General features: G+C 37.7%; 1 protein-coding gene across 1 annotated transcript; it reads right to left on the reverse strand.

Annotated features, from left to right (window-relative positions):
- Nucleotides 1–12,526: 12,526 nt before the first annotated feature.
- On the reverse strand, nt 12,527–13,462 carry LOC134943499 (olfactory receptor 5V1-like). The gene has a single exon (XM_063932311.1). It carries the CDS (start codon nt 13,460–13,462, stop codon nt 12,527–12,529), a length of 936 nt encoding a protein of 311 aa, XP_063788381.1.
- Nucleotides 13,463–17,757: the final 4,295 nt, after the last annotated feature.

Below are 17,757 nucleotides of genomic sequence, written 5' to 3' on the forward strand. Positions count from 1 at the left end.
GAAAGATAAGGGATCCCATCAAATAACTGCTTGATTGACAGAGCAACTGGAAGATCAAACATTGGTAAATGCTTTTATGAAATTTGAATTCATTAGTTCCTCTGTTTTTGCTTTTTTTTTGTTTTATACACAGCTCTATGTAAGTGCCATACTAAGGTCTTTCTCAAAGTTAGGACTTGCAAGTCACCCCATTATTTATCTTAATACATTTTCAAAATTAGGTTATTACTGTAGACTGTCATTTTGTACACAAAAAGTTGGATCAAAGCAAAACTACTGTACATACAATTTGGTACAATGGATGGTACATTTTGTAACATCAATACAACTCACTGTCCTGTTAACTTTTAATGGCAAATATGTACAGAGGAAATATCCCCAATGCTTTTATGTGATATACCCAGGGACAACTTTGCAGCACTGGGATTTCAGTGCGCGTTCAGCCATGGTTCATGGGGGCATGCCACGAGTTAGGGGGGCCTGGCTTCACAACATGCCCTGTTCTATCTGTGAACCAACTGCACTAGGGTGGGGGTGGCCAAACATAAAGTAGGAATGCTGCATTATGTGCAGTCAGCCCGGATCTCTGTGTGGTTGCACTGTAACAACAGGACTCTTAGATTTGTTTTCTACAACCACCTCAAATTGTACACCACTGAGGCATAGTTGTTCCATAACCTTAAGGTATGTCCCATATTTAGGAGTTTAGGGGGGTATCCTATTGTATTACCTGCGGTAATTCACTGCATGGGAAGAAATGGTCTTTTGAACAATTTCTATATTGTAGCCCATTTCTTCCATGAAGTAAATTACTTTATATTGCAAGGAAAACATATAGGTGGTCATTCCGAGTTGTTCGCTCATTATTTTTCTTTCGCAACGGAGCAATTAGTCGCTAATGCGCATGTGCAATGTCCGCAGTGCGACTGCGCCAAGTAAATTTGCTATGCAGGTAGGTATTTTACTCACGGCATTACAATGTTTTTTCTTCGTTCTGGTGATCGTACTGTGATTGACAGGAAGTGGGTTTTTCTGGGCGGAAACTGGCCATTTTATGGGTGTGTGCGAAAAATGCTGCCGTTCCTGGGAAAAACGCGGGAGTGGCTGGAGAAACTGGGGAGTGTCTGGGCGAACCCTGGGTGTGTTTGTGACGTCAAACCAGGAACGACAAGCACTGAACTGATCGCAGATGCAGAGTAAGTGTGGAGCTACTCAGAAACTGCTAAGAAGTTTCTATTCGCAATTTTGCTAACCTTTCATTCGCAATTTTACTATGCTAAGTTTCACTTCCAGTAGGCGGCGGCTTAGCGTTAGCAAAGCTGCTAAAAGCAGCTTGCGAGCGAACAACTCGGAATGAGGGCCATAGTTTCCGTAAAAAGCTGTGGCCCTATGTGTTTCTGTGGCAATGAGTGTGGCTCTGAGGACCACTCATTGTGGATTTAGTTTTGCTACCTAAGGCCAGGGGAACAAAATCCCTGATATATGTCAGCAGTATGGGCTAATAGAAAAGCCCTGGGCAAGAAAATTAGCCAAGGTAAACTAATTGGATAACACCCTAAGACCATACTTGCCTACCTGACCCTCTCCATGAAGGAGAAAATGCTTTGTTCCTGGACTTTCCTGGTAATGTATGATTGCCATCACCTGTGGTGAAATACCTTTCTTATCAATTAACTAGCTCACCACAGGTGATGGCAATCATACATTACCAGGAAAATCCAGGAACAGAGCATTTTCTCCCTCATGGAGAGTGTCAGGTAGGCAAGTATGCCTTAGACAGTGAATTAGAAGATATGCAGTGGAGAACATGCCGATGTATTTTGCTTTTTTTGTTTGCAATGTTTTTGTGCCAAATTGGTTGCGGCATAAAAAATAATTTGTGCCAATTTTATCTACATCAAAATATAGGAAATATTAAAGATTATAAAATATAGTGTACTTATCAAAAGGTAATAATCGACACAGCCCAATTATAGAAAGAAGATTCCTTTGTGGGAAATTAAATTATCTTAAAACATAACTTTTTTTTAAAGTTCTCCTTATAAAGATATATGTCTAAGTAAATAAATGACAGAGAGAAAATCTTGGGGAGACATTCTTGATAATATAATGTCCTTGAATTAGGAAAATAAAAATAAAAGGTGAATCTGGACTACTTCAGGTAGGCCTCCCACAGTTCACCACAAAACTCTCTGGTGGATGGGGGATTTTTGGTTGAAGCATCCCTACCTTTCCTGGCATATATAGTTTGACTACAGTTAATATTTCTTGCTGAATATATTTAGCCAATAGAGCTATGGAGTTTAGTACTTCCATTTTTAATTATAACAGTCCATGGGGATCCCACACATAACCCCTTATTTTTACATGGGACTTATATAATAAGCTGTCACCTCCAGACCCTAGGGCCTATAACTGTTTTTTGAGATGATCCTATGGTATCCCTGAGATTTGGTATTGCATATAGTGTAACTTTTTACAATTCATTACTATGAGTCTAAATTTTAATATTCACCAATTTAAATAGATTTGATCTTAATTCAGTCCTTTTTGCTGATATCATATCATCCCAGTTCTATACATGCCCGGACTCAATCCTGGTGACTACATACTTGATTTACACCACCTTACACCATTAATACACTTTTTTATTTATATTTTATTATCTTGTCACATCATATATTTTTGAATAATATGTCACATTCACACTCACTGCCTCGTGGCTCTCACTTCTTTCACACCACAATTTCTGTGTAACACTCCTACTTTTCACATACTTTTATGTCAACATGGTAACATGGCTCACCTTTAGCCCTTCATATGTCTGTCCCACCCCCTTTATTTCAAACACATCAATTTTTTAACTCCCATCATTATTATTTTTTTATCACTTTTCCTCTGAACTATGGTGGTCATTCCGAGTTGATCGCTAGCTAAGTTTGTTCACAGCGAAGCGATCAGGCTAAAAAATGGCAATTCTGCACATGCATATGCGGTGCAATGCGCACGCGTGATGTACGGGCACAATGAACGATGTCGTTTTGCACAGGGTCTAGCGATGTATTTCAGTCACACTGCTTGCCGCAGAGTGATTGACATGAAGTGGGAGTTTCTGGGTGGCAACGGACCGTTTTCAGGGAGTGTGTGGAAAAACGCAGGTATGCCGGGAAAAACACAGGCGTGGCTGGGCGAACGCTGGGCAGGTTTGTAACGTCAAATCCGGAACTGAATAGTAGGTTTTGAACTGAGTAGGTTTTGAGCTACTCTGAAACTACACAATTTTTTTTTGCAGGCGCTCTGCGATACAACCGTTTGCACTTCTGCTAAGCTAAAATACCAGTGGGCAGCGGCATAGCATTTATATGGCTGCAAAAATTAGCTAGCGAACGATCAACTCGGAATGACCATCCATATCTTTTTTTTCTATAACCTCTTAGGGGGGTAATCCAATTACAGTTGAAGATACATCGGGCACCTAAAACTATTTCCACAATTTTACCCTGATAAGCTGCGGCTCGCAGTGGCTTATTGGGGCTAATTGGATAGCAACAGTGGGACAATCAGCCACAGTAGCTAAATGTGGCTTATTGGATATCCCCCTTGAGGGTACCAAAATCATTCACTTCTTTAATTATCTTTATGTTTAATGTCGTATATCACACACAGGATATACAGTACGATTTAATTATTATTTTATTATTTGATCACAGCATTCATGAGGAATTATAGTTGTACACTATTTTATATCATGCACATTTTCCTTTGGTCATTGCTTGTTTTGTTTTCACGCTTTTCCCATCTTGAATGTCTTGCATCGTGATTCTTATATAAATTTACCCACTCTAGATATTCCCTCACACCACAAGTTATGGTATTCCTTAAAAAATATTTTCATATTTTTATTAAAAATATCTTTTTATATAAACATAATTTTTTAGAAACAATATTATTTTTAATTTTAATTTTTAATATATTGTTTATGTCGCACTGACGGAATTATAAAACTCTGTTTTCTGTCAGTAATGGTTAGACAGACAGTATGTAACAATTTATTACAAGCAGATCACCTGTATGTTATTGTTCTATATTACTCAATAGAATAAGATAACAGCGAGAGAGTACTTTTGAAGTATGTCTAATGGTAAACCATTTTTAATCACTAATTAAGATTTTGTCACTTTGGTATCACACAGCCCTGTCCACAAGTCTTTTAGCCTCAGACATTTATCTGATAGGCCTAAGATCCTGTCAATCCTTCAAATGTTGTCTCTGAGTGGCTAATAAATTAGTATGCTCTCATTGGTGGTAACAAGCATCAATCAGAAACTCAGCCAGATTACTGGCAGAAAGTCACCATTTAGCAATCCCAATGGGATACCACGTCAGGTTTACAGGTGATCAAGTCCACATGGTCAAACCAGCTCCCAACTGCAGGGAGAAGCTGCGCCAGGCAGGAGGTGGTTTAGAGTACCCACACACTCCTTCTGGTATTAACAGGTATCTTATTTCATGTGCATAGGTATTCCTCCTGGTTGCAATTTCAGGTACTTGCAATGCTACAGTATATGCAACAGGGATTGTCTAACACCACTTGCAAGGACAGTACACTCATGCACAGATCTTTTTTTACTATCAGTACTGATGCTGCCCTGCTCTCACCTACCGTCCGCTCCTAGATGACAGCGGACAGCAGAAATAACCTGGACCCTGAGCGCTGTACTATACTATCTACATGACCCACTCACAAGGCCTTTACCTGTACTGGTAAGAATTGGACTGATCATTATTACACTCATTAGAGATGCGCTCAGCCTGGCTTTTGTGTCAACAACATTTTTTTGAATCTATTACTGGAATTCTAACTACTGCAATCTGCTAGTTGTGTGTTGTATGTGATTACAACTGGACACATTTGAACCTCAATACACAGGGGTCCTTTTTAACATACATAGATGTTTGAACTAGATATGTTTGAATAACTGATCATTAGTGACTCAGGTGACCATTTAAAGACAAACATGACCCGTTAGTGACTTGTGAACTGTATGCTTAACATTAATTTACACAGTGATACACATACTGAGACACACTCTCTGTCCCTTTTTTGCAAATCTGTATATTTTCCAGATTTAAACTGAACCTTTAGGGGACTCTGGGCCTAAATCAGCATGAATCGCAAAAGCTGAATATTTTTCTAATGGGCAAAACCATGTGCACTGCAGGGGGGGGGGGGGGGCAGATGTAACATGTGCAGAGAGAGTTAGATTTGGGTGGGCTATATTGTTTCTGTGCAGGGTAAATACTGGCTGTTTTTTTTTTACACTGCAATTTAGAATTCAGTTTTGACACACCCTGCCCAGATCTAATTCTCTCTGCACATGTTACATCTGCCCCACCTGCAGTGCAGCATGATTTTGCCCATTAGAGAAAGATTTTGCTTTTGTTATCAACACTGAATTAGGCCCACTGTCTGCTTACAGGATATTTGGCAATAACAGGTTGGACCCACATGCTTGTTGCATCTGCTTACAGTAGCATATAAATGTGTGCCATGTTAGACCCAAAAGCTTTATGTTTTTGTGTTATATTACTGCTCATTACTAATTATTTACTGTGCAGCATTATGCATCCCTGAATTAAACATGTGTCTGCTTATGAAAGTTTCTATTACACTGTGATATATAAAAAAAAATTAATTTGAGAAGCACCGAGAAACCTACATATAACCCATGCAAACGATCGTTAAGATGTCTCTACATGCGTCCGCTTGCCCTGTATCTCATGAGATGCATTAGTCTACATAATATTACTTAGATTTTTTGTAGCACTTTGTGTTGACACCATGAGAAGTATGTGACTTATTTCACTCATATCTGAGCTGATTTTTTAGAGAGAGTTTAGCTAGTGTTTATTCTAGCACCCTCCACATGTCACAACCTGTGCAGTCCCTCTTTCCTGCATGGGGTGTTGCTCTCTTCTCTGGTGCTTCTAGCACATTCTCATTTATTTATTACCAGCACTTTACGGAGAATATTTGGCCATTCACATCAGTCCCTGATCTAGTGGAGCTTACAATCTATATTTACTACCACATGACATGTACATGCACACACATTCATGCTAGAGTTAATTTTTGTTGGGATCCAATTAACCTACCAGTATATTTTTGGATTGTGGGAGGAAACCGAAGTACTCAGAGAAAACCCACGCAAGTACAGAGAGATTAGACAAACTCCACAAAGTTAAGGCCACGGTGGGAATCGAACCCATGACCTCAGTGCTTTAAGACGTAATGCTAACCATAACACCATCCGTACTGCCCAATCTGTATCCCTGCACTGAGATACAGACCAGAGTGTGCTAGAAGCACCAGAGCAGAGAGTGACACCCCAGGCAGGAAAGAGGAACTGCATGGGATGTGACAGGTGTAGGGCGCTAGAATTAACACTATTATCTACACCATAAGATTTCCTACTTAATTTTTATCCAACCAGACTTTTCTTTTGCCAATTCAAGGGAAATATACTGTATTATCAAATTTGTCACCACAAGACAATTTATTCATTTAGACGTACAGTGTATCTGTTCATGTGACTGCATTAGCCTTTTCAATACTTATGGGTATAGGTATTAAAAAGTGAACTTTATTATTAATGTTGTTCTTCTTCAGCTCCCCAGTTTTTTAAAGGAAAACTTTAATAGAAGTTATGTTTTAAGGTCATTATTATATAATTTCTTCTAAGAAAAGAGTGCCCCAGAAAGCAATCTGCTTTCTATAATTGGCCTTTGCAGAGTATTACATTTTTATGAGTACAGTGTATTCGTTTCCCGGGAGCACCTCCAGCCAAACAATAGAGGAGAAGTTTCTTGTAATTCCATCTTTATTGCTGGTTTCCACTTACTTATTCTTTTATGTCAAGTACAGTACAGAATATTATACCCTGTCTTTTTTATAAAATTAAATATACACTGATTTCAACAGAATTATTTTTATCTATATGATTAAGTAATATATATTATAACTGAGAAACTAGCTCAAGTGTCAGGCATTTAATTCATTTTTGTGTGTGTGTGTTTTGGTACACAAAGACATTGTTTTGCATAGATACACTCCGGCTTTTGAACATAAATGATTAGCAGTTTAACACATAATAGCACCATCTGTGATAACACCAGCAGCAGAAAATAACTACCTCATGGCTACCCATAAACTAAATTAAAAACCCAAGTCAAAGTGGTAGCACCACGTCTACAAAAATTGCAAGTATATTCACAGAATGTGTCCTGACCAGGCATAAAATACAGTTTGAATTAAATCATTAACATTTACAGCCTAGATATTACTAACTATAATGAGAAATTTTAGTGAGGAACAATGGAGCACTGCACAGTTTTCTACTGTACATACAATATGCAAAAAAAAAAAAAAATACACATATTGCATTATTCATTGCCAGGCACAAATGTAAGACTTTTCTAAATTTTCTTTAAACTGTGTATCCTTAGCTTTTTTTTGTCTCCATTCTGACTTGTAAATCTCTGTGACTAATGAGTTGTAATTCTGTAAAAAGCTGCTGGTTTTGTGAAAAGCTGCCATTTTTGTTACCAGAATTTTAAGCAACACATGGCTAAAATTTTTTTATCAAGGTTACAAAATTAGCAGAACCATACTCCATAAAATGCAAGTATGTCTGAAATTGCTTGTACACCATTTTATTTATGTAAGAGTATAGTAATACTTTCTTGTGTTCAGTTTAAAAAATTTTCAGGCAAAATAGGTTTAAGTAATCTTAATTTTTTATTCATGCTCAGTAATGCAGATTTAATAGGTTTTTGGAAAGCGAGCAAAATTTGTTCCAGAAATAACGTATTTCAATGCCTAATATTACTGAATTATAGTGATAAGAAATATCTAATTAGTATGCTAAATTATTAATTATTTTAAACTAAATAAATAGAATATATTGTAATGAAAATAAAGTAAAAGCATATATATGGATAGTTCATGAAAGTCAAACATAATGGACTGTGAAATGTCCAAAACACATACCTTACACTGAACGAGGCAATCTCCAAAAAGGATCTCTGATCACTGAGAGGAGTCCTTAATAAATCTACTAGATATTCCTGAGTGTGATACCTTGGTGGACATACAGAATATGTATCGAATGTGCTGTTAAATCATCGTACTGCAACTTATTATAGCATCACCTGTGTGTTCTGTGCAACCAGGGAATTACCAACTTTCCCAGAAAAAATACTTTGAGCTGTTGTGCTTTGTCAAGTTTACAGTAATTCACAAGTAACACTTGTTTTTCCATATATAAGTAATACTGGGATAAAAATGGACAGTATTACATAATATGAATTTAAGCATTACATAGAAAAAGCCCAAAACATTTATTTTTTAAAACAGATACAACTAGTGAGGGAGCAAATGCATGGTGTTGAAGCTCCTGCTTTATGCCAGTGATTAACACCTTTTCTGCTGACTATAACACCATATGAAAACCCCATACCAATGGGACTGATGTCCCCAGCACATATGAGCATGATAGAGACGGTTTCCTCATCCGTCCTTCAGAGGCTTACTATGTGGTTCCTCAGTGACCATCCACATAGTCCCATCTGGGGAGCCTGCCATGATCCACTGCTAACTGGATTTTTGGCAGTTGTTCCAGAGGACTCCTTGGTCATGATATTACAGAGGACTCCCGTGAGTCAGGCCATGTTGTTCAGTGTCTGCATGATTGGCCTCCATTGATAATGGTCTTTCACTTTTAATAAGGTGTTTTTTCTTCTCCACTGTAAAATATTGCTTGCCGCTCCAGCTTTCATCTAAACTGATAATTTTCCATTTTTTAATTTGCAGCTCAGCTCACACTGAGGGGATTCAAAGTGCTTTCCTAAGTACGTGAAAAAGTCGCCCTGGAGTAAAGCACACAGAACAGTACAAACTGTTTCATTTTTGTATTTTTTACTTTTGTAGCTCAGCTCACACTGGTGGGATTCAAAGAGGTTTTATATATGTAAACAAACTCATACTGGGGTACAGTGTGCAGAACAGTACAAACAATAGAACAATATATATTCTTTAATTTTTAAATTTGCAGCCCAGCTCACACTATGGGGATTATAATGGCTTTTCTAAATATGTGAACAAAGTCACACTGGGGTGCATTGCACAGAACAGTACAAACAATAGAACAATATATATATATATATTTTTTATTTTTTACATTTGCAGCTCAGCTCACACTGCAGGGATTCAGAAGGTTTTTACATATGCGTGAACAAAGTTGCACAGCACACACAGATTTTATAAACTAAAAAAAATGCAACTTTTTTCATTTAAAAAATCTTTTTCTGAACTTTTTTCTTACTTTTTTTGCATCTGACACTGCAGAGTGACACTGCAGTGCATATTTGTGAATAGCTATAGAGTCCATGCTGCACCACTGTGTGACAGGATTAAACTAAAGGAATTGGACACAGCACAGCCTCTTGATGGACACAGCACAGCTTGTGGATGGACACAGCAGGCCCTTGTGGATGGACACAGCAGGCACTTGTGGATAGACACAACAGTGCACAGCACAGCATACAGCAGTATGACTGTAGTCAAATGATGCAGAGTCATCACTGCAGGGTCGCTATATAGAAACCAAAACCCATGATAATCTGATACCGGGATGATACCATTTTGCATTGATTTGGAATCTGAGCCTGGCTAGAAATCAGGAGCGGGGATTTGGATATACTCAGTTACTGGAATTTTGAGGGGGGCTCAGGTTTCACAAAATCCAAACTGTGGTTTAATTGAATTCTCGACAGTATTGCAGCTCTCGTGGATTTTGGGATGACTATGAAGGCTAGCATTCTCTCATCACATCACTGTTAATAAAAAAAATCCCAAACATTTACATATATGCAGTACAGCCAAGTAAGGATCACCATGAAGAATTTGTGTTAGATTCTGTGCTGTACATACAAAAAATGTTTCCTGCAGTTTTTGGATTGCTTGGCTCCAAAAAACATATCACTGTAATTTATTGGAATACCTGAGAATTTATTTTCCTACGGCAACCAATGTTCATCCCAATGTGAGTTCTATTACCATTCTGTAAGTTTAATATTATACATAAAGCTTCCATCAAGTTACACAGACTATATACTGATGTGTTTAATAAGACAAAAACAGAAACTTTGCCACCGCACCGAATGTATGATTGTCCTGGGGCACGGATCATGCTTTATCAACAGGGCAGAACTGGCTCCCATGGGTACAGAGTATATCCCCAGCGGGCCACAATGCATGGGGAGCCCATCTCCTCCTCTACAGATCAGGACCCAGACTGTACACTTAAATTATACATTATGCATATGTTACCTTATACTGCACAAGAATATGATGTATTTTCTATAGTCATTTCTATAATGCATATTGTTAATCTGGTACATTATCACGCATGCACAAGCAGTATTTACTATATAAATTTGTCAAGGGGTCCAACCCATGCACTCTTTAATGGTTGGCCAAGCCTTTGTGGCAGCTGGCCACACCCCCTCTTAAGAGTGGTCACACCCCTAAATATGGGCCCCTACCACTACATTCTCCCTTTGGGCCCTTCATGCCCTAGTCCCACACTGTTTATCAAATATAATCTTTAGCAGATCCTGAGATAAAGATGTCAAAAGATTATATGGATGACAGTCTTGCCCATGGTTTCATTCATGCTTCTAACTCTCCTGCTGGTGCTCCTACTTTATATGTTTAGTTGGTAATTATGGAGGCACAAGGTCTTGTGTAGATTATGAAGCCCTGAATGTGGCAACTATAAGAATCACTAATGCTTGCCACTCATCTCTGATCTTTTTGAATGACCATGTGGAGCATAGATTTTCACTTAGATTTGAAAGGGGTTAATAATCTTGTAAAACATCATGGTTGGGAATACTGAAAATTGCTTTTTACACCTATGGAAATTTTTAATACATAAATAATGCTGTTTGGAATAGTCAATGACCCAGTACTCTTTCAAAGCATTGTCATTGATGTATTGATGGAGATTTTTAGATCAGTCCTGACTCATCTACTTAAATGACATCTTAATTTCTTCAGACAGTACTGTTTGGTTGGCTACCTAGAACTTAAAACTGAAACAGCGTTCTCTCAAGCTCACAAACAGATATGGTGGTCCCTCTCCAGCAATAGATGCCCAATCTAGAGTAACTGTTAAATTTGAGTTGCCACACACATGGAAAGTCCATCCTGTGGTCAATATTTTAAAAATTAAGATGGCATCTTTTCCACACAAATGGCTAATCCTACAGTTAAATTTAAGTATATGATGAAATATATAGTTGAAAGTATTCTAGATTCTCAATTTAAATGAAAACATCTGTTCTTCCTGGTCAAGGCTAATGGTGTAGAGGAAAATTTCTGGGAAACACAGGAAAATATGCATGTACAGTACCTACTCTCATCCAATAATTCTTGTTTTAAGTCATTATAAAAGCAGGGACACTTTGTCAATAGGTAGCCTTGTGCTCCGTGATGCTTTTATGCTCCTGTATATACAACAGATGTTGAATTATACAGGGGATGACCAAATGGTTTAGAAAACTAATTCCAGTATTCTCACTCAACATTTCCTGTTAACAGGGCCCTCTTAACAGTAGTGTAGGACCCTGGGAAAAGCATTGAACTGAAGCCCCAACCAAAGCTTCTGCGGTGGGGGAGCTATTGGTGGCAGCTGTGATGCTCCACAGGCAGTAAGGGGTGTTCTATCTTCTGCTCAGCATGCAGTTCAAAGAGCAATCATTTCTGTAGATTACTCCTTTACAGCATGGATGAGGGGGTTGATGGGTTGGGAGGGAGCACACTAAACTGTAGTAGGGGGTCATTGTGCTGAATGAAGAAGTCCTGGTACATGACTTTTAGGGTGGTTGGGGGTGTTTAATATGTGGAGAAGTGGTGGATAGGGGAGTAGGCTCAATAATCACAATTTTCTGATGGGAGGGCAGCTTGCTAGACCACGGATATCTCCGCTTCCTGTTTGTGGATTTATTAGCTTTCGATGGGATAAAAAGCTAGAGTCCCAGATAAGGGTATTAGTGTTTTCTGGGTTCAGAAGCTGGAGCAATCCACCAATGAAAATATAAAACTACATCCCAGGTGTGTGGAGCTAGAGCAGGACCGAATGCTGGAAAACTGATATTTTTGATTCTGGGCATAACAGAGACAAGTTGACAATGTCCTTCAAAAGGGGAGAGTCACAGATTTCAGAAGATACCCTTAGAAAAAGTTTACTTAATAGAGAACCAGAGCAGTTTGGCCAGGAAGAGCAATTTACAGACTTGGATTGGGACTACTATTTTGAAGCCAGATATCTCCAGTTCCTAAGAGCTGATTTTAAAAATGCTTGTACCACTGGAAAGTGGGGACCCTCATTATCCTGGAGCACTTTGGCAAATACCCATTAAACCCAATGCAAAGACAGCTCTGTCTGTTAAAAATATTTTGTCAATAGAAAAGGTTTCCAATGCTAAATTTAAGAAAAGCTTTTTTTATATCATTATTCCTAAGTGTATAAATCATTGGGTTCAGCATGGGAGTAATAATAAAATAACAAATAGCAATTAATTTGTCTGTTTTTGGTAGAGAGCTCGACCTAGGTTTCATGTAGGCAGCTATTGCTGAACCATAAAATATTGTCACAACCATCATGTGAGAGCCACAGGTGGAGAAAGCTTTCCGCTGCCCAGCCAAAGATGCTATTTTTAAGATACTTACAATGATGTGAACATAAGATGTTACAATAAATGTGACTGGCGCCATGAGAACAATCACACCAAGAACATAAATAATTAATTCCATAAACAGAATATTTTCACAGCCCAGTGATAATATTTCTGGCATTTCACACAAAAAATGATTTATTTTATTGTTGCCACAAAGATCTACACTGAGTGTAAGTGACACATGTGGAATAGAGTGAAGAAACCCACATATCCATGTACCGATGGCTAGTCTGACACAAACTGTCTTACTCATGATTGTAGTATATTGTAGTGGATAACATATAGCTACATAACGGTCATAAGCCATAATAACAAGCAGAATACACTCATTTTCCCCTAAGGCTTGAGCAATATACATTTGTATTGCACACTCAGCATAAGAGATAGTTTTCTTTAGCGACATTAAATCTTTCAACATCCTCGGCACAGTGGTAGATGAATAGAAGAGATCCAGAAGCGAGAGGTTGCCAAGGAAGAAATACATAGGTGTGTGAAGGCTGACATCAGACACAATCAGAATAATGATGGAGATGTTCCCAATTAATATAATAATAAAAACAAGCAAGAAGATAACAAAAATAATAATTTGTGTCCTGGGCTCACTGGAAAGTCCAAGAAGAATAAATTCCATTACAACTGTATTATTTTTCCAAGGCATTCTTTAACATATAATGAGAAGTAATTACCTCAATGGCTTTATAGCTGAAATTGCCCAATACATTATGTAAGTAATTGTAAAATCTAAAAACTAAAAATAAAACATTTGGCTTCACATATATCTTTAATATATTACATTAAATAATATGTATGCAACTAAATAGCACATTACATATTTACTCAAAAGAATAGTAATAACATGTTGCTATAATAGCTTAGAAAGAGAGTTAACCGTGAGGCAATGAGCACATATAGTATGATGGATTTAATTAACTGAGCCCATACAGTATGATCATGACATCATAATTAAGTAAATAACAGTGGATAATCTATTGTATAAGAAGAACAGCCATCAGATTATTATATTGAATTCATTGATCCAAATCTGTTTTGGCTGTTTAATGGCAGTGATCCTGGCACACTTTATAAACCGTATGGCAAAGAAGAAAGAAGTTTATAGTGATATTTGCTAGTGTCAGTAACTTAAGATTGTAGTTAGTTATATAGAGCTTTAGTCAAAGATTGTTCCAAGAAGATACCACAGAGATGATTATGGAGTAAAACTGCTGGTAATAATCCTGCAACTCAGCATTCACAAATCAGTCAACCTACAACTTATCCAGGACACAGACTTCAAAGATGGCATGGCAAGCTATCCCTTCTTGGGCTGGAAAGATAAGGGATCCCATCAAATAACTGCTTGATTGACAGAGCAACTGGAAGATCAAATATTGGTAAATGCTTTTATGAAATTTGAATTCATTAGTTCCTCTGTTTTTGCTTTTTTTTGTTTCATACACAGCTCTATGTAAGTGCCATACTAAGGTCTTTCTCAAAGTTATGACTAGCAAGTCACCCCATTATTTATCTTAATACATTTCCAAAATTAGATTATTACTGTAGACTGTCATTTTGTACACAAAAATTTGGATCAACGCAAAACTACTGTACATACAATTTGGTACAATGGATGGTACATTTTGTAACATCAATACAACTCACTGTCCTGTTAACTTTTAATGGCAAATATGTACAGAGGAAATATCCCCAATGCTTTTATGTGATATACCCAGGGACAACTTTGCAGCACTGGGATTTCAGTGCGCGTTCAGCCATGGTTCATGGGGGCATGCCACGAGTTAGGGGGGCCTGGCTTCACAACATGCCCGGTTCTATCTGTGAACCAACTGCACTAGGGTGGGGGTGGCCAAACATAAAGTGGGAAGGCTGCATTATGTGCAGTCAGCCCGGATCTCTGTGTGGTTGCACTGTAACAACAGGACTCTTAGATTTGTTTTCTACAACCACCTCAAATTGTACACCACTGAGGCATAGTTGTTCCGTTGCCTTAAGGTATGTCCCATATTTAGGAGTTTAGGGGGGTATCCTATGGTATTACCTGCGGTAATTCACTGCATGGGAATAAATGGTCTTTTGTCACAATTTCTATATTGTAGCCCATTTCTTCCACAAAGTAAATTACTTTATATTGCAAGAAAAACACATAGGTTCCGTGAAAAGCTGTTGCCCTATGTGTTTCTGTGGCAATGATTGTGGCTCTGAAGACCACTCATTGTGGATTTGGTTTTGCTGCCTAAGGCCAGGGGAACAAAATCCCCGATATACGCCAGCAGCATGGGCTATTAGAAAAGCCCTGGGCAAGAAAATTAGCCAAGGTAAACTAATTGGATAACACCCTTAGACAGTGAATTAGAAGGAATCCAGTGGAGAACATGCCTATGCATTTTGCTTTTTTGGTTTGCAATGTTTTTGTGCCAAATTGATTGCGGCATAAAAAATAATTTGTGCCAATTTTATCTACATCAAAATATAGGAAATATTAAAGATTATCAAATATAGTGTACTTATCAAAAGGTAATAATCGACACAGCTCAATTGTAGAAAAAAGATTTCTTTGTGGGAAATGAAATTATCTTAAAACATAACTTTTTTTGAAAGTTCCCCTTTTAAAGATATATGTATATAAGTAAGTAAATTACAGAGAGAAAATCTTGGGGTGACATACTTGATAATATAATTTCCTTGAATTAGGAAAATAAAAATAAAAGGTGAATCTGCACTACTTCAGGTAGGCCTCACACAGTTCACCACAAAACTCTCTGGTGGATGGGTTTTTTTTGATTGAAGCATCACTACCTTTCCTGGCATATATAGTTTGACTACAGTTAATATTTCTTGCTGAATATATTTAGCCAATAGAGCTATGGAGTTTAGTACTTCCATTTTTAATTATAACAGTCCATGGGGATCCCACACATAACCTCTTATTTTTACATGGGACTTATATAATAAGCTGTCACCTCCAGACCCTAGGGCCTATAACTGTATCCCTGAGATTTGGTATTGTATATAGTGTAACTTCTTATAATTCATTACTATGAGTCTAAATTTTAATATTCACCAATTTATATAGATTTGATCTTAATTTAGTCCTTTTTGGTGATATCATATCATCCCAGTTCTATACATGCCCGGACTCAATCCTAGTGACTACATACTTCACTTACACCACCTTACACTATTAATACACTTTTTTATATATATATTTTATTATCTTGTCACATCATATATTTTTGAATAATATGTCACATTCACATTCACTGCCTCGTGGCTCTCACTTCTTTCACACCACAATTTCTGTGTAACACTCCTAATTTTCACATACTTTTATTTTAACATGGTAACATCGCTCACATTTAGCCCTTCATATGTCTGTCCCCCCTTCCCCCTTTATTTTTAAACACATCAATTTTTTAACTCCCATTATTAGTATTTTTTTATCACTTTTCTTCTGAACTATGGTGGTCATTCCGAGTTGATCGCTAGCTAAGTTTGTTCACAGCGAAGCGATCAGGCTAAAAAATGGCAGTTCTGCGCATGCAAATGCGGTGCAATGCACATGCGTTATGTACGGGCACAATGAACGATGTCATTTTGCACAGGGTCTAGCAATGTATTTCAGTCACACTGCTTGCCGCAGAGTGATTGACATGAAGTGGGAGTTTCTGGGTGGCAACGGACCGTTTTCAGGGAGTGTGTGGAAAAACGCAGGCATGCCAGGAAAAACACAGGCGTGGCTGGGCGAACGCTGGGCAGGTTTTTTGCAGGCGCTCTGCGATACAACCGTTTGCACTTCTGCTAAGCTAAAATACCAGTGGGCAGCGGCATAGCATTTACATGGCTGCTAAAACTAGCTAGCGAGCGATCAACTTGGAATGACCACCCATATCTTTTTTTTCTATAACCTCTTAGGGGTTAATCCAATTACAGTTGAAGATACATCGGGCACCTAAACTATTTCCACAATTTTACCCTGATAAGCTGCGGCTCGCAATGGCTTATTGAGGCTAATTGGATAGCAACAGTGGGACAATCAGCCACAATAGTTAAATGTGGCTTATTGGATATCCCCCTTGAGGGTGCCAAAATCATTCACTTCTTTAATTATCTTTATGTTTAATGTCGTATATCACACACAGGATATACAGTACGATTTCATTATTATTTTATTATTTGATCACAGCATTCATGAGGAATTATAGTTGTACACTATTTTATATCATGCACATTTTCCTTTGGTCATTGCTTGTTTTGTTTTCACGCTTTTCCCATCTTGAATGTCTTGCATCGTGATTCTTATATACATTTACGCGCTCTAAAGAGTACCTCACACCACAAGTTATGGCATTCCTTTTTTTTTCTTATACAATATTTTCATATTTTTATTAAAAATATCTTTTTATATAAACATATTTTTTTAGAAACAATATTATTTTTAATTTTAATTTTTAATATATTGTTTATGTCGCACTGACGGAATTATAAAACTCTGTTTTCTGTCACTAATGGTTAGACAGACAGTATGTAACAATTTATTACAAGCAGATTACCTGTATGTTATTGTTCTATATTACTCAATGGAATAAGATAACAGCGAGAGAGTACTTTTGAAGTATGTCTAATGGTAAACCATTATTAATCACTAATTAAGATTTTGTCACTTTGGTATCACACAGCCCTGTCCACAAGCCTTTTATCCTCAGATATTTATCTGATAGGCCTAAGATCCTGTCAATCCTTCAAATGTTGTCTCTGAGTGGCTAATAAATTAGTATGCTCTCATTGGTGGTAACAAGCATCAATCAGAAACTCAGCCAGATTACTGGCAGAAAGTCACCATTTAGCAATCCCAATGGGATACCACGTCAGGTTTACAGGTGATCAAGTCCACATGGTCAAACCAGCTCCCAACTGCAGGGAGAAGCTGCGCCAGGC

This window comes from Pseudophryne corroboree, chromosome 7, assembly GCF_028390025.1.
Source record: "Pseudophryne corroboree isolate aPseCor3 chromosome 7, aPseCor3.hap2, whole genome shotgun sequence".
NCBI lineage: Eukaryota > Metazoa > Chordata > Amphibia > Anura > Myobatrachidae > Pseudophryne > Pseudophryne corroboree.